The sequence below is a fragment of the Aotus nancymaae genome, unplaced genomic scaffold (assembly GCF_030222135.1).
Source record: "Aotus nancymaae isolate 86718 unplaced genomic scaffold, 86718_ANA_hifiasm-v0.15.2.pri h1tg000036l, whole genome shotgun sequence".
Classification (NCBI taxonomy): domain Eukaryota; kingdom Metazoa; phylum Chordata; class Mammalia; order Primates; family Aotidae; genus Aotus; species Aotus nancymaae.
This window is the reverse complement of record NW_026988450.1, coordinates 89334830-89353396: the sequence shown is the minus strand read 5'-3', so window position 1 is coordinate 89353396 and position 18567 is coordinate 89334830. Positions and strand designations below refer to the sequence as shown.

The 18567-nt window shown below is 40.3% G+C and overlaps 1 protein-coding gene across 1 annotated transcript in view; it reads right to left on the bottom strand.

Annotated features, from left to right (window-relative positions):
* LOC135277934 (uncharacterized) overlaps positions 1-18567 on the bottom strand; it is a 117483-nt gene that overhangs the window by 2471 nt on the left and 96445 nt on the right. Inside the window, exons 25-29 of the mRNA XM_064384101.1 lie at positions 14142-14230; positions 10958-10993; positions 8483-8534; positions 7271-7390; positions 3609-3763 (exon numbers count right to left, since the gene is read on the bottom strand). Coding sequence (XP_064240171.1) covers positions 3609-3763; positions 7271-7390; positions 8483-8534; positions 10958-10993; positions 14142-14230 — 452 coding nt within the window. The remainder of the gene's footprint in view (positions 1-3608; positions 3764-7270; positions 7391-8482; positions 8535-10957; positions 10994-14141; positions 14231-18567) is intronic.

Genomic DNA, 18567 nt, shown 5'->3' with positions numbered 1-18567 from the left:
CCAGACGGCACTAGGTCTGAAGTCAGCACAGCATTGTGACTGCACAAGGCCCACTGTAACATCTACCTGCTGCCACTTATGTCACTCAAGGCCCCGGGGCTCTACAATTAGCAGGTAGTGAAGCTAGCCAGGCTTCTGTCCTTCCCTTAAGTGCAGTAAGTTGCCCTGGTCCCTATGTGATAACCTGCTTGTCGTTGGCTTAAACCGACTCTCTCTTTCTTAGCTGAGAGCTGTTCAGGCTTCATGTTAGCTTCTTGAGCCAGACAGACTCCACCTTCGTGTCTTCATTTTAGTTATTCCCCTCATTAAGTAAGTAAATGCAGTATGTAGCTGGGGCAGGATGACACTGGGCACATCCCGGAGTGCATCTGCTGATAAGCGCCTGAGTTAAGCAGTTCCAGCAGAGCCTGGGAATGCAGTTGCTGTTGAGTACCCAGAGCCCCCGTATGTATAAATTGGATGTCTTTTTATGACAGCTCTAGCCCTCGCACCTGGTACTGTTTTATTTCTCACGTACCAGTTTATCTTTTAACTTTTTTGCTTACTCTGCTTCTGTGAAAAAATTGCTTCAGCTAGGTTCCCCCCTCCCTTTTCAAACTAGGGTATAAGAAACCCCTTAACTCTTTCTTGAGGGCTGAGAGAATTTTGGGTGTTAGCCACCTCTTGGTCACTGGCTAAAATAAAGGACTCATAATTCAACCTCAGAGTGTGGCTCATTCCTTGACTCACTTGGGTATAACACCTGGATGGGTTCAAAGGTGCTGCCTGGGAGCCTAGGCTGGAGTCATAAACCTTAGACATCTACCTGGTGTCCTGTTCTACCATGGCTGGAGCTGGCACTGAATCCACCAGGCAAATCCCTTCCCGCTCTTCCTTCCCTTTTCCCTAGGCAGAGTAGCCAGTCCCCACGCACATCATTGCAGTCCCATGGAGCTTAGTGCCAGGTCACCACAGATGTTCACTTAATAATACCCCACGGATGTTCACTTAATAATACCCCAAGGTATTAATCAGCTTGTGAGTGCAGCCTTCCCTGGAACTCATTCTTCAGGGCTGTGGGCTCCCCTCTGGACCAGGGTAGGTCCAGAGATGCCATCCAAGAGCCAAGGCCTGAATCGTGGACTCCTACAGCTCACCTGGTGCTCCGCTGCCTGTAGCTGAGCTGGTATCTAAGCTCAAGGAAACTCCTCTTTACTCTTCCCTCAGCATTTATCAAGCAGAGGGAGTCTCTCCTTGGAGCCACCGCAGCTGACCCAGCACATCTCTGTCTCACTCCAGGCCCATGGCATGTACTACCTGGTCATCACTGATGATGCTTCAGGGCCCAAGGGCTCTTTCATCAGCAAGAGATGAATCCTGCCATCACTGAGTCCTAGCAGGTTCCCTTCTGGCCCAGAGTTTGTCTAGAGATGCTATCCCAAAGCTGGGACCTCAGATGGGGGTTTCGTGACTCTGACCAGTGTCCTCTCCCACTGTGGCTGAGCTAGTATCCGAGTTGCAAGACAAAGTCCTCTTTCCTCCCCTCAAGCCGACGAAAGAAGTCTTTGTCAGAGCTGTGAGCTGCACTGTCAAGGGTTGAAGGAGGGGTGAGCAAACACTCCCTAGCTGCCCCAGCTGCTGTCTCCCAGGGTCACATGCCCCTCCTGACACACTGGTTCCAAGCGCAGCACGGCACTTGAACTTGCCTAAGAGTTGCAGTCCTTGTGACCTAGACAGGCTTTCAGGTTTATTAAGGACCCCAGAGTATTTTATCCCACAGCAGCCAGGCTTTCACAACTCAAGTTCCATCCACTGGGATGAACAACTCACCTATGGCTGGGGCGAGTCTAAATGTTTTTTTTTTCGGTGGGTGGGCATTGGGTGAGTTCAGCCTTGTTGTGCTTTCTGCTATGACAAGGGAGCACACTGAGTTCAGGAAAAGTCCCACAGCTGCTGTGCTCTCCCTGCCCCAAGCATGTAGCCTCTCTCCTTGCCACAGGTTCACAGGGTGGCATCGGCAATACAAGACTGTCTTTTCTACACTGTTCAGTGCCTCTTTCAGTGATATGAAGTTAAACCCAAGTACTACGATCACTTACCTGATTTTTAGTTCTTATGAAGGTGCTTTTTTATTTAGACAGTTGCTAAATTTGTTATTCCTATGGGGAGCACAATTGGCACAGATTTCTATTCGGCCATCAGGCTCCACCTCTGTGACTGCATACATTCTGAATGACAGTCTTATCTGGAGTAACAGGCAAATGTGAAAAAAAAGAAAACCAAAAAGCCAAAACCTCTTGCCGGTGCCTGTCATAATCTTGATCTTCATATGCTGCTGAATGTCATCAAGAGGTGTTTTTTTCAGATTTTTCTAAGTGTCACCCACAAAGCCATTCTCTCTGTCTAGTGGACACTGTGAGAGCCTCTGCTGGAAATGCCTCCCTGGCTCACCCTGCCAACTAGCTCCAAGGCCCTTCCCTTTACAGCACTCAGGAGGCCAGAGTGGAAGAAAGACCCATGAAGCTCTTCTTTCAGTGTCATGTTGGTGCCAACCCCATGACTCAGCAAGATTTCTTGCACTCTCATGGATAACTTGCCCCCCCCACCCCCGCAAATGCTGCTGTGGTTGCACGAGTGCCCTGGGAACCTCCTGAGTGTGGCGAGCATTGGGTGATGCTCCAGCAATGTTTCTCAGACTGCCTGAGGGGAACACTGGAACTTCTAACTCATCAGCCCAATGATGCGACACTCTGAAGAGGGAGGGGACGGGGCACAGGGATCTGTGGCTATTCTGTATCTCAAGGTTTCTATAAAACAGATCTTCAGATAAAAGCAGGGAGAACACCAGCAAAAGCAAGTACACAATGTATGACTCAGGGTGAAGCTACACATTTTCCCCAGTCCACAGGCCCCAGACCTGTCAATGGCCAAACAATGATTTCAAAGGCCAGACATGTGCTCCTTACAGAGAGACTGGAACTTGCAGACAGCTTGTAAAAAGTCATAAGGATATTTACTGTACTATTATTTTCTGGTAGTACACTGGTAAAATGTTTGCCAAAAATATCCACAGAAAAATATTTTTCAATTCATGAGCAGATTATTACAATAACAATTTACCAAGACCTACCAATGAGCAATGAAAATATGAACAGTTGTTCTAAAATGTGATGTTTATGCCCATTTCCATTATCAGTACAATGTAAACTTTAAAAATAGTTCTTAAAGTGTTAAGTTTACGGGACCAAAAAGTCTTGAGAAATGATTAGAAAGTTCACAAAGACAGCTGGGCATAGTTGCTCATGCCTGTAATCCCAGCACTTTGGGAGGCCAAGCAAGGCAGGTGGATCACCTGAGGCCAGGAGTTTGAGACCAGCCTGGCCAACATGGTGAGACCCCGTCTCTACTAGAAATACAAAAAATTAGCTGGATGTGGTGGTGGATGCCTGTAATCCCAGCTACTCGGGAGGTTGAACCGCTTGAATCTGGGAGGCGGAGGTTGCAGTGAGCCGAGATCATGCCATTGCACCACAGCCTGGACAACAAGAATGAAACTCCATCTTAAAAAAAAAAAAAAGAAAGAAAGAAAGAAAAAGGAAAGAAAGTTCACAAAAACCATACAAACTCACATTTCTTCAACTGCAACACTGTCAAAGTTCTCATTCCACACAGCTTCATCATTCCAAGCCTTGGCGGCAATAAGAACGGCTCCCATGACAATCCTCCTCCAGTTGGTTGGACAAATGTCGATACAAACGTAACTCACGAGTCTCTCTACGTAAATCTGCAAAACATAGCAAACACTGGCCTTTGACTTAGCTCCGTTTAAGTGCTGTGATAAGAACTCTTACGAATGACAGATTCCTTGTGGTCTTGACCAGAAAGTAAGTGCCTTTTATTCTTACGTTCTACAGAGACTTGATCAGGCCAGGCAAGCGGCCATATCACAATCATAGGTCAGATACTTCTGCTACTTACTCTGCCCAGAGAAATTTACAGCCCAATTTTGGTCACAAGAATGACTGTACGTCTCAGCCAAGGGCATCATAGAAAGAGGCAGTGTCGTCACCTTCACACTCATAAGAGAGAGCACACACACACATGCTCAGTGTGGATTAAAGTTGTTCAATATATCCTCAAGTGCCTATCACATAGAATATCTCACATCTAGCTAGTAGGCAGATGGGAATTTTACAAGTATGTCAAACTTGAATATGTAAAACCTATGTGATAGCAAATATTAACCTCCTTATCACAAAAACTCACCCTTCTGGGGCACTAGCTTGAAAAACTGCTGGTCAAGAGAGCCTCCCAGTGGCTGCTGTGCAGAGCAGCATGGCGGACGCAAGTCTGTGGGGTTGTAAAACTTTCCACATATGCAATTGCTCACTTGATAAGAAACACACATGTACAAAGGAGAGTCCTTCCCACAGCCCCTATTTTTCACATCTTCATGATCACTTCATACAAATTTCTTATGTCTTACATCATGTGCAACTTAAACAATTCTGTTGGTTTTAAAGTGGAAAAAGCTGCCAATCTCAGTATCCCTGGGATTCCTCTAAACCTGCTGCCCAGCAGTTTGTGAGACAATTTCATGAATTACTTTACATCTATCAAACATCGGTCCCACAAAGAATTGGGCAAAGTGAACAGCTGAGTAAAGATTAAAGGTGAGCCGTGAGGTGTTGTTACCTCAGAGGGTGCTCTGCGGAACAGTATGTCTGTGAGCTACTTGAACCCTTTACATCTTAACAAATGGATGAAACTTTATTTATTTATTTTTTAAAAACAGGTGAGTTTATTTCTTGTATGCAGGTTATCCAATTGGAAAACATTGCCAGATCTGAGCTGCCAAACTCAAGTATGTTTTCAAAAACAAATGGCTATTGAACATGACATGTTTCAAAGATTCTGCTCCCTTTCTCCCAAACTGCGCTCTCAAGTATTTCAAGAATGAATCTCCCTCCCTGGGTTCAACTGCATAGGATTCAGAGAGCACTGAAACATGGCAAGGCTTCAACTTCCCATCCCCTTTCCTGCTGAGCCGCTGAGCTGCTGACACTCATCCATGCCACAAGCCCTTCTAGGTGAGTTTGAGAAAAACTCTTTATTCCCACTGATGTCAACTCTTCCCTCAGCGCAGTTGACCCCATCTCACTTTTGCAGAATACTCTTCCCACAGTCACCTCTTTCTGAAGATTTTCTTCCTCTCTACCAGAGACTTCTCCCAAATGGTGTTTCCTTTGTCCCCATTCCACGCCTCACTGCTCTCCAACTATGTCCTCTCACTGGTGCGCACAACACCATAACCTCATGCCAGTTCATCTTCCAACTCTCCTTCACCTACGCTGCCTGCCCTGACATGACTCTCCCAAGGTTCGTTTTGCCAATAGGCTCTTATTTCTGGTGCCTTCACACTGACAAACTGGAGCTCCTCATACATTTCCATTTGCCTAGATGCTGGGGCCAAACACCTGCATTTCACTTCCCCTGCTCCAATCCGTGTGCAATGCCTGTTACGTCTACCTTCACTGGTAGTCTGCCTCGTTTCATGGTGAACCACAGTCTGTCAATGCTCACCTGTACTACCCTAGAGATTTCTTAACGCTCTTCTCTGCCTCCAGTCTGCCTCCCAGCTATGGCCTACTGTCCCCAAAGCAGCCGGCATAGCCTCTTCATTTAGAGCGTGGCACTCCCCTGCCTAAGATCTACCACGAGTTTCCCATCAAACTGGAGCAAAACCTTAACTTCTTCCTATGGCCTGCAAGCCAAAAGGCCCCGTGAGCTATGGCACTGCCCGTGGTACCTCATCTCTACTGTTTCCCTCATTCTTAACTCTGACCATGCTGGTCACCTTGCTGTTTGTTCCTCAAACACACACGAAACATGTTTCTGTCTGTCTTGGCAGTCATCCTGCTTCCTGTAATGTCAGCACTCTTTCTCGTCATACATTTAGTTGGGGTCAGCTCTCTAGAGAGGCTCTTCTTACCATTCTACCTCAAATAGCCCCCAATCACTCTGTGTCCCTTTATCCTGCTTTCTCTTTCTGCTGTCTCATACTACCTAAAAAGATACTTAAGTTCAATCCACCTAGAACACAAGCTCATAAAAACAAGAACTGTGTTCCACCTGTCCTCTCCTCTACCCCAGCACTTAGAAGAGCAGCACAGAGTCAGCATCCAGTGAGTGTTCACGAATTAAGTCACCGCTTGGCAGCACTCAGCACTGTGACCACAGCCTCTCCTATCTTGAATTCTTTCTCCTTTTATTATCCTCTTCTGCTTTTCCTCCTCCCACTCTAGTAGCCATTCTTCTGGGGGCTTGTCCCTTAAATCATAACAGACCTTACTGACCCATCTGCTGTCCGCTTTATCTGTTTTTGAGACAGGGTCTCACTCTGTTGCCCAGGCTGGAGTACAGTGGCATAAATACAGGTCACTGCAGCCTCCACCTCCTGGGCTCAAGTGATCTTCCTGCTTCAGCCTACCATGGACCTGAGGCCACAGGCATGTGCTACCATGTCCAGTTAATTTCTTGATTTTTTTTTTTTTTTTTGGGTAGAAATGGGTCTCACTTTACTGCCCAGTCTGGTCTTGAACTCCCACAGTCGAGCAATTCTTTCAACTTGGCCTCCCAAAATGCTGGGATTATAGGCATGAGATACTGTACCTGGCCTTACTTTTTCTTCTCTTAAAATACAGGGTCTCATCCTTTGGACAAGGCTGGACTTAAACTGCTGGGCTAAAGTAATTCCCTCAACTTAGCCTCCCAAATAGCTAGGACTAAAGGCATGAAACCACCAGGCCTGGCTTGTCCAGTTTCATTCTACACACTCATCATCCAAGGAACAATGAATTTAGGGCAGCAGCTCGCAATCACAGCAAGCATCAGAACTGCCTGGGGATATAGCCTGGGACTCAGCTTAGACCTATACTGGCATCTGTTCCTGCCCATCAACTGGATGGTTTTGTTACCACTCCCCATTCCAAGTCCTCCACATGCCCTGGATGTGTGTGCACTGTGTATGCACGCGTGCACTGAAGTGTGGGGGGAGAAATCAGAAATCCGTCCTGCTGTCTTTAATAGCAATTGTTCTGCAATTAGAAAAGCAATTGAGACATTCTAAGCCAAAACGATGATTCAACTCAATGTGTATATTTGCTTTCATAAGTTTCTCTTAACATTCTGAGATAATTTCAGAAACTTACTGTTATTTAAAAACATGACCATACCACCCTGTTTACAAGACAAATTGCTAACGATGCTTTATAAAAAGAAAATATCTTACCAGACTCACGATTGCCAATTCAGCTGTTAGCCTTAGAGCTTTAGACAGAGCTCTAACAAATCCGAAAATCACTTTGTATTCAGGATCATACTTCAAGTAGTCCTCCGGAAGCTGTTCTTGCTGAAAGAAGAAAGGATGCAATCTAAGTAGCCATTGAAAAAAAAATCTGAAGTGCTCTTAAGACAGCAGTGTTCACATTGGTGCCCATGTATCACTTACAATCATTTTGACTGGTGAGATGTCTTTCAGTTTTTATAATATGAGCAGTAGGATCTTAAAATACCGTAATGATTTAATACTCACCAACATTCACTTAAAAATAGCATGAGCTTATTAAGCTCAGAAAACGTTTGCTCTTTTTTGCTGTTTCCCCCACATGATTCTATCCAAATGTAAGCTACTCTTAGGTTTTAATGTCTTACTGACCATCTGCCATTCTGCTCTGCAATAAAACTTTGAGAAAATAGTTTCCTGTAACCATGAGACTCTAAGCCTATGCTGTTAAATACAATAATCACTAGCCACATGTGGCTATTATGTACCTGAGGAAGTGCATTTTTAAATTTTTACACCATGTAAAATTGATTAAAACTTAATTTTTTTAACTCTCTTCATAAAAATGCTTCTGTTAAAAGTATTTACATATTCTTACATTGCTTGATGCTACTGACAATTATCTTTCCAAAAGATAGATTTTGTGTTACTTGGACAGTATATTTACTCACACTAGCCCACTAATTAAACAGAGCTGCAGATCAGATCTTATTCCAGCATGTTCTTTTTATAACACTTTTGAAATAAGATGACTAGACGTAACATGAAATGGGGATCGAGACTTAAAGAAAGATGCCTTTGACTTTGGCATGAAACCGATAAAAGTCTCTGATGAAAATACAACCTCAACAAAAGTGACACTTGCTGGGCCAGGCACAGTGGCTCATGCCTGTAATCCTAGCACTTTGGGAGGCCAAGGTCAGGAATTTGAAACCAGCCTGTCCAACATGGTGAAACCCCATCTCTACCCAAAATACAAAATTAGCCAGGCATGGTGGCCGGCACCTGTAATCCCAGCTACTTGGGAGTCTGACGCAGGAGAATTGCTTGAACCTGGGAGGCGGAGGCTGCAGTAAGCCAAGATGGCACCCTTGCACTCCAGCCTAGACAAGAGCAAAACTCCGTCTCAAAAAAAAAAAAAAAAAAGGTGACACTTACTGTAAATGGATGTAACGCTTCATCAAATATGTCCAAAGATCTATCGGCATCTCTATAAAATAAGAATGTGCATTACTTCAAAAATTGTTAGTATCTTAGTATAACATCTGTTTTGTAAAAGAATGCCTCCTATGTGCTTTGGTGTTTACTGCACCAAAGCAAACAGTTTTTACAAATTATTCTCCTGGATCCTGACCTGCAGAGGTTTTCCTGACCTCTTCTTACTCAGCACATCATGTCCTGTACTGGAAAGTCTTTTATATGATAACCAGTCAGAACTGCCTATAAGAACGGACCCTCCCTAACAGGCAATGGCAATAAACCAAACATATTTTCACTCTTCTAACCACACACTGAAACACGAGAACATTTTACAAAGCAGTGGTGGTGGCAATAAACTCCTTAGAACTTTAATAAATGTCAATGTGATTCAGATTGCTAGCTTCCTTTCTCTTTAGTTCTCTTTAGTACACTCTCATGATGTATTTATTTATTTTCAGTAGTTTGAATTAAAAACTCATCTTCCTTTTTATTTTAAAGGAATCCAGTCTTTGATGAACTTTAAACTTCGTAAAACTTAATACATTGTGCCTGTGTGATAAACCAGTGGTTCACCAAATATGCTCCATGGACCTCTGGGGATCCCCAAGAACCCTTTTCCAGAAGGCCTAAGAGGTCAACACTGTTCTGATAACCATACTAATTCAACCTGAGAAAGCTGATAAAAGAAAAATGAAAACATTTTTTAAAATTGTAAAGATATTGCCTGCTTTTTCATAGACACTTGCCATAATTGTATAAAAGCAAAATTGGGCAAAACTGTTGGTTTCTCAGCATAAATCAAGGCAGTCGTACAAAATTACACCAGTAGGCATTCTATTCTTTACTGTCCCTTACATTTAAAAAAGACAGCCTGAATTACTTAAGAATGTCTTTAATGAAGCAGTAAAAATGGTGTTATTAAATCTTGACATTTCTCTTTAGTATTCTGAATAAGTGGAAAGTTAACAAGAAGCACTTCTGTTGACTGCAGTATGGTTGTGTTAAAAAAAAAAAGATTTAACTGTGAACTGAACAATCACTTTTTTCATCGAACATCAGTTTTATTTGAAAGTACAACTGGGTCAGCGCAGTGGCTCATGCCTGTAAAATCCCAGCACTTTGGGAGGTTAGCACTGCAGCTAAACTCCTTCAGGAGTTCAAGACCAGCCTGGGCAACATGGCAAAACCCTGTCTCTACCAAAGTCACACACACACACAAAATAGCCAGGTGTGGTGCCACACACCTGTGGTCCCAGCTACTCAGGAGCCTGAGGTGAGAGGACTCCTTGAGCTGAGATCATGCCAATCCATTCCAGCCGAGTGACAGAGTGACACTAGGTCTAAAAAAAAGTACAACTATCATTCTCAAAAATAAATGAAGCGAGGGTGCTCTCATTCACGAGGAAATGTGTCACTCATGTCACAAGGAAAGTATTTGTTCCCAGTGATAAAATTTAAGCTTTCCTGAGGACTTTGAAAAACTTGTTCCTTCTACTATAATATAAAATATTGACAGCCTCTCAGTATTTTAAAATGTTTTAAAATAAGATTGGTGGTTAAACTAAAAAAGTGATTTTTTGATACAATAAAACATAAACCAGTATTTTCCAAATAATTAATGCATAATATTATAAATGCAAGTATGGGTGGAAAGATCCATTTACTGTTTAAGAAAGATCGATGAGTGCTGATGGAATAAATTAATGTGTAAAATGCCACTGTAATTTAAGAAACTAGCACTTGTGAAGTTTTGATTTTGTATTAAAGAATACCCACAGCTGTCTGAAAGCTTTAAAAATACACTTTTACCAACTACATATTTGCATAAGACTACGTTATCTTACTGCTTTTTTAAAGCAATTTGCAAAAAAGTGAGCTAGAAAATCCAGCTATCTTCTGTTAAGCCCAACATTAGAGATTTTCAATAATATAAATACATGACACACTTTTACTGAAGATTTTGTTGTAGAAGAGTTACTGCTTCATTAAAAGATTTATGTTAACAGTATTGTTCTCAGGAATATTTTTTGCTGTCACAAGCTGGGTCATGGATTACTACTGGTAAAGGTCATCAATGCTACTGAACTTTCTGCAATGCACAGGACGGTCCTCAGGACAAAGCATTATCTAGCTCATGATATCAACAGTGGTAAAGCTATGAAATCTAAACTAAAAACAGATTTTGAAAAAAATCTCAATTTTGTATTTCTGTCACAGTGAATACCAATATAATCAATATAAAAACATACTCAGGACTCTCTGTCATTTAAGAATCAAAAGAGGCTTAAGGGTCAAAGAAACACAAACAATTTGCTTCAATATTTTAGTAGGCACAATATAGCTTATGATATCTAGAGCTGTGACCTAACGCTGAGCTTGACAGCTTGCACAGTAATTAGCCAGAATAACAAGACAGGATTTTTAAAAGCTCACCTTCGCTTGATATGATAATGTATCGCTAAGGTCACACTGTGGAAGAAAAAACATTCGTCACAATAGATGTTATCATTTGTTAGGCCTGAAGACATTTTTTAAAAAGGGTACAGAGGAAACTCTCCTAGTGGCCCTGAAATTAAAATCTTCTAGTTCAGAACAGTACCATAAGGGCACTTTCTTGCTTTCGTTTCTTAGCTTTTAGCAAAATGCAAGGCAGTATGCTCTCAGAAGACGTGTTTCTGTTGAGGATTCTAATATATAAATAACAACATATTTCCCTGTTATATGCCCTTCTACCTACAAAACCTTTTGTCCCATGCACTTTATTTTATGTATTTATTTATTTTTTGACTCAGAGTCTTTCTCTGTTGCCCAGACTGGAGCGCAGTGGCACAATCTTGGCTCACCACAACCTCCCCCTCCTGGGTACAGGCAATTCTCATGCCTCAGCCTCCCACTATGCCCAGCTAATTTTTGTATTTTTAGTAGGGAAGGGATTTTGCCATGATGGTCAGGTTGGTCTCAAACTACTGGCCTCAAGTGATCCACCTGCCTCAGCGTCCCAAAGTGCTGGGATTACAGGCGTGAGCCACCGCATTCAGCCTCGTGCAATTTATGTCTATATGCCCATATGTTTAAATTTAACCCATACAGTAGTGGTTTCTCTTTTAAGATGTTAGGCCCGGGATGGGCGAGGTGGCTCATGCCTGTAATCCTAGCACTTTGCGAGGCCAAGGTGGGCAGGTCATGAGGTCACGAGTTCGAGACCAGCCTGGCCAACATAGTGAAACTGTCTCTACTAAAAATACAAAAAAATTAGCCGGGCATGGTGGTGGGTGCCTGTAATATCAGCTACTCAGGAGGCTGAGGCAGGAGAATTGCTTGAACCCAGGAGGTGGAGGTTGCAGTGAGCTGAGATCATGACATTGCACTCCAGCCTGGGTGAGACTCTGTTTCAAAAAAAAGATGTTAGGCCCTGCATTTTAGTTTAGTTTACTATCTCCTACCCACCCAATTTGTATTATTTCCCTAAAAATATATAATGAAAGTGACTTGTAACAAATAAAATTATCTGAAATCACTTTTGCATAATTATTAAAAGATATATTAGTAAATATTAGCACACAGGAAATCAATGATAAGTACAGTGATCCTAAAATAAGCAGTGCTAACAAGGCAGTGTAACATGACACAGTGTAATATGAATGGCAGGTACCTTCAATTAGTTTAACTGAAATACTTGTGAACAGATACAGCTCTTCAGATATATGTAATTGTATTCCTAAGTTACCCACTGATGCTGTGTATCAGAAAACAAGAGGTTCTACAGAAAGCAAGAGGTTCTCTTATGTAAGTTATGTGCTTTCATTTGCCCTCAGCATCTAGAATGAGGCTCAAAATCACTGAGGGAAGGCAAATCTCAATTTTAGTATTGGGCCTATACAATATTAGCACTTTTTAAAACGCCTCTAACATTAGCACTTAAGATGCATATGTCTATAGTCCTTCAAGTAGTTTTCATCTCTGAAATCATTTTAAAATCACAGAATTTGAAGTTATATGCTGGAAACGACCAAGAAATATGGGACTGTGTAATCACATTTAATCCAATACTCATTTTACAGATCAGGAAAACAAACCTTAAAACTGACTTGCCCAGGGTCCTACCAAATAGGAGCAGTTTCTTGTCCTAAACTCAAATTAAGCAGCGGCTCTCAGACTTTGCTGCACATTAAAATCACCTGAGGAGCTTTAACAACTGCCTCAGTTTCTACATAAAACATTTTAATTTAAATTAGCATTGGGGATGACTTTGGGCATCAAAGTTGTTGTTAAGTTTCCCAGGTAATTTCAATGTGCAGCAAAGTTTGGAATAATGGAGTCGGGGTGAAAATCAGAATCTTCTGGGATGCTTTTCTTCACATAAAGAAGCCTCACAGCCATCCCTATTTTTCAGCTGTGAATCCATCTGTTCCTGGGCTTTTTGGGTGACTATTAATTATTGCCTCAATTTCAGAACTTGTTACTGGTCTATTCAGGGATTCGACTTTTTCCTGGTTTATTTTTAGGAGAATGTATGTGTCTAAAAATCTATCCGTTTCTGCTAGATTTTCAAGTTTATTTGCGTAGAGGTGTTTATAGTATTCTCTGATCATAGTCTGCATTTCTCTGGGATCAGTGGCGACATCCCCTTTAGCATATTTTAGTGTGTCTATTTGATTCTTCTCTTTTTTCTCCTTTATCAATCTGGCTAGTGGTCTATTTTGTTAATCTTTTCCAAAAACTAGTTCCTGGATTCACTGATTTTTTGAAGGATTTTCGTGTCTCCACCTCCTTCAGTTCTGCTCTGATCTTAGTTGTTTCTTGCTTTCTGCTAGCTTTTGAATTTGTTTGCTCTTGCATCTCTAGTTGTTTTAATGGTAATCTTAGGGTTTCGATTTTAGATCTTTCCCACTTTCTGATCTGGGCATTTAGTGCTACAAATTTCCCTCTAAACACTGCTTTAGCTGTGTCCCAGAGATTCTGGTACATTATGTCTTTGTTTTCATTGGTTTCAAAGAACTTACTTATTTCCGCCTTAATTTCGTTATTTACCAAGCAGTCATTCAGGAACCAGGTAATTCAGTTTCTGTGTAGTTGTACGGTTTTGAGTTTCTTATTTTCTATTTTTTCACATAGCACTTATTCTAAAACGGGCCACATAATTGGAAGTAAAACACTCCTCAGCAAATGCAAAAGAACAGACTGAGAGACTGCTATGATTCTCATTCTTTTGCATTTGCTGATACACTGTGATGCCAGAAGAAAAAAAGCTGCTCCTTCTTCCAAGACTAATGTCCAAAGTAGTACACATTGCAATGCATTGAAAAACTAATTTTTCACACACAAAAAATCCAATAAAGGGTCCTTTTCATTGCAGTCAACATTGTCTTAAGGCATAAAGGCACCAAAAAAATAGCTATACTTTTCTGGGACGGCTTATTTGCTAACTGATTTTTCCTTCTACCATGACATCTAAGATTTCTTAAAAGAGAAATTGATACTTCATATTTAGAATCTGTATATCGATATATAGTTGACTTCACTTTCTTAAATGACTGCTGAAGAGGACAACCAAATGGCTGAAATAATTAATTTTAGAATAAAGGAATCTGTCCCTTGACACTATGGTTGTACTCACAGCTTTAGTGTCGTTTTAAGATGACATTGACTGGCTGTGCTGTCGTCAAGGAAAACTGTCGAACGTGAACTATACAGCCCAGTAGACACCTGAAGGGGAAGGAAAGAAAGTGTAAGTTAAACTTATCAAGGTGTATTTTTTTATCGGTTAAAATGCCAAATGACAAAGCACTAGGATATTTCTTACACTCTGTGAACTGCCTGAGTGTGGCATCTTGTGCACTCTATAGAGAACTCATCGGAGGCTCTTAACTTCCAGAGATGATGTTTGAGATACAGGTTATAAAATGCTGCCCTAAATAAGGTACCTGTCATCAAACCCAACAAGGATTTTATGAATTCCCTTTATAAATAATGAGAAAAGTTTAAAATAAGATCTGAGAATTTCTATTTCTATTATTTATTTACTACAGTAAAATGTAACGTATTAAATAATATCGTAGAAGAACATTTTATTGCAGTGAATAAGAGACTAATACATTTACTAAATTACTAATCCTAAATGTATTATTTCCGGTGACAAAACAAGTTTCAGATTCAGAGACTCTGTGTGCCAGTGTTGCTAGACCACCAACAAGTGAGGAAGCCATAGGTTTCTCTAGTCCTGTTTTCTTATGTGGAGGATAAAATTAGTAACAATTTAATATTCTCTCACACCCTGAAAACAGATGACAACTTAAAAAATTTAACTTTCCCTTCAAGTTTAAATAAGACAGCCATGACATGACTCAAATGAGACTCTTCGACAATACTTGCCATTAATTTCAAAACTTAATTTCATTCTATAAATCATTTGAGCTGCACCCTAGGCATTTTCCTGCTATACCCTACTCTCTGCATAGAATACCACTTTTCTCTTTCCTTGTTTCAGCAACTTTGACTACATCTACCCTCTTGGATCTGTTTGCCAGCAGCCACACCAAAACATGTTTCTTTGGTACACTAATGAGTCAGATTCACCACTGGTTACAAGAGACTAAGTATTCTCATGAGAAAGTATGCCTCTCCATAAAAGTAACAGCGGGCCCTAACTGTTCCTACATCCAGCTGCTGAGCATAGAATTCTGAATAAATCAAAAACTTCAACAAGTGTTTGACAAACTAACTGAGTCATCATTTGGACTCAACATCTTACTACATTTAATTAAAACAAAAACACTACTAACAGATCACTCTTGGTAGGTATTATTTAAGGTGTCACAAAATAGAAACAAATCATCTAACTTCAGTCAGCATAAATCAGAGTATGAAATGCTATGATCTTTAACAAGAAATGGAAGGGCTTACTTAGTGGTTTTAAGGTATAATAACAAAAACTAGAAAATAATCATACCTAGTAATTTAACAAGTCAAAACTAAAGCCTTACCATCAAAGGTCCAGTACCCCTTGGATACCAGGGCCCACCCACTGACTTCTTCCATTGTACCTGCTGCCTCTCATTTTAACCCATTAAAAACACTAAAATTGTTTTCCTTGTAGAGATCTTTCACCTCCTTGCTTAGGTGTACTTTTAAGTATTTTACTTTATTTTTCAGCTATTGTAAAAGGGGTTGAGGTTCTTAGTTTGATTCTCAGCTTGGTAGCTGTTGGGGTGTAACAGACCTACTGATCTGTGTACATTAATTTTGTATCTTGAAACTTTGCTGAATTCATTTATCAGTTCTAGGAGCTTTTTGGAGGAGTCTTTAGGGTTTTCTAGGTATACGTTCATATTATCAGCAAACAGTGACAGTCTGACTTCCTATTTACTGATCTGGATGCCCTTTATTTCTTTCTCTTGTGTGATTACTCTGGCTAGGTCTTCCACTACTATGCTGAATAAAAGTAGTGAGACTGGGGCATCCTTGCCTTGTTCCAGTTTTCAGGGGTAATGATTTCAACTTTTCGCCATTCAGTATTATGTTGGCTGTGGGTCTGTCATAAATGACTTTTATTACATTGAGGTATGTCCCTTGTATGTCAGTTTTGCTGAGGGTTTTAATCATAAAAGGATGCTGTCAAATGCTTTTTAAACATTTTAATCATAAAAGGATTTTGTCAAATGCTTTTTCTTCGTCTATTGAGATGATCATGTGATTTTTGCTTTCAATTCTCTTTCTGTGATATATCATATTTATTGACTTCCATATGTTAAACCATCCCTGTATCCCTGGTATGAAATGCCTTTTTGATATGCCAATGGGAACTATAAAACATAGCTGAATGAAATCATGGATAACACAAACAAATAGAAAGACATCCCACACTCATGAGTGGCTTAAATATTGTAAAAATGACCACACTGCCAAAAGCAATCTATAAATTCAATGTAATTCCTAACAATATGCCATTATCATTTTTCACAGAACTAAAAAAAAAAAAAAAGAACCCTAAAATTCATATGGAACAAACCAAGACCCTACTTAGTCAAAACAATACTAAGCAAAGCCAACAAATCTAGAGCCATCACTTTACCTGACTTCAAATTATACTATAAGGCCACAGTCACCAAAACAGCATGGTACTGGTATAAAAATAGGCAAATACACCAATGGAACAGAATAGAGAACCCAGAAATAGACCCAAATACCTATAGCCAACTAAAACATAATGTGAAGAAATTAAACCATATACGGTTTAATGCCTGGAATAATTGGCAAGCTACATGCAGGAAAATGAAACTGGATCCTCAACGCTCACCTATACAAAGATCAACTCAAGATGGATCAAGGATATAAATCTACAACCAGAAACCATAAAAATTCTAGAAGATACCATTTGATAAACCCTTCTAGACACTGGCTCAGGCAAAGACTTCATAGCCAAGAACCCAAAAGCAAATGCAACAAAAACAAAGATTAAGCACGTGAGACTTAACGAAAAAGCTTCTGTACAGGAAAAGGAACAATCAGCAGAGCAAACAGACAACCACAGAATGGGAGAAAAGCTTCACAATCTCTACATCTGATGAAGGACTAATACACAGAATCTACAAAAAAATCAAACAAATGGACAAGAGAAAAAAAATCCCATCAAAAAGTAGGCGAAGGACATAAACAGACAATTCTCAAAAGAAGATATACCAATGGCCAACCAACATATGAAAACATGCTCAACATCATGAATGATCAGGAAAACGAAAATCAAAACCACAATGCCATACTACCTTACTCCTGCAAGAATGGCCATAATCAAAAAATACAAAAATAATAGATGTTGGTGTGGATGCAGTGAAAAGAAAACACTTCTCTACACTGCTGGTAACAATGGAAACTAGTACAACCACGATGGAAAGCAGTGTGGAGATTCCTTAAACAATTAAAAGTAGAAACACCATGCAATCCCGCAATCCTGCTACTGGATATCTACCCAGAGGAAAAAAAGGCATTATACAAAAACAATACTTGCACATGTATGTTTGCAGCAATACAATTTGCAATGATAAAAATATGGAAACAGCCCAAATGCCCATCAATCAATGAGTGGATAAAGAAACTGTCATATGTCTATGTATAATGTGTGTGTGTATATATATATATACACATATATATACATATATACATATATATACACACACACATATATATGTATATATCATAGAACACCACTCAGCCATAATAAGGAATAAATTAGGGGCATTCCCAGCAACCTGGATGGAATTGGAGACATTATTCTAAGTGAAGCAACTCAGGAATGGGAAACTAAACATTGTATGTTTTCATTCATACCTGGGAGCTAAGCTATGAAGATGCAAAGGCATAAGAATGATACAATGGACTCTGGGGACACAGTGGAAAGAATGGCAGTGGAATGAGGGATAAAAGACTACAAATTGGCTTCAGTGGATGCTGCTCAAGTGATGGGTACATCAAAATGTCACAAATCACCACTAAAGAATTTATTCATATAACCACCTGTTCCCCCCAGAACCTATAGAATAAAAATATATAAATAAATCAACGACAGCATTTTTGCCAGCAAACATAAAATAAAATGAAAACTAAAGTTTATGTTTTTCTCTCTCCTTTTTGGCAGGACAAATTTTAGATATGTTTTTTTAAGAATAACATTTTTCCTTTTTCTGAGTCAGGGTCTCACTTTGTTGCCCAGGCTGGAGGGCAGTGGTGCAATGATAGTTAACTGCAGCCTCAATCTCCTGAGCTGGAGCAATCCTCTACCTTAGCCTCCTGAGTAGGCAAAACTGAAGGCACATGCCACCATACCTGGCTAATTTGTTATTTCACCTTTTTGTAGAGATGAGGTCTTGCTATGTTGACCAGGCTAAAAATAAATAAATCTTAACTAACTTAAATATTTCTAAGACTTTGGGCATTCATGAAAAAAACTCCATCTATAATAATAAGGGAAACTGAAAAATAGAAGGGGAAAAATTAAAAACCAATGCAGGTATACTGGTCTAAGCAGCCTAGTGTATGAATAACAAGAC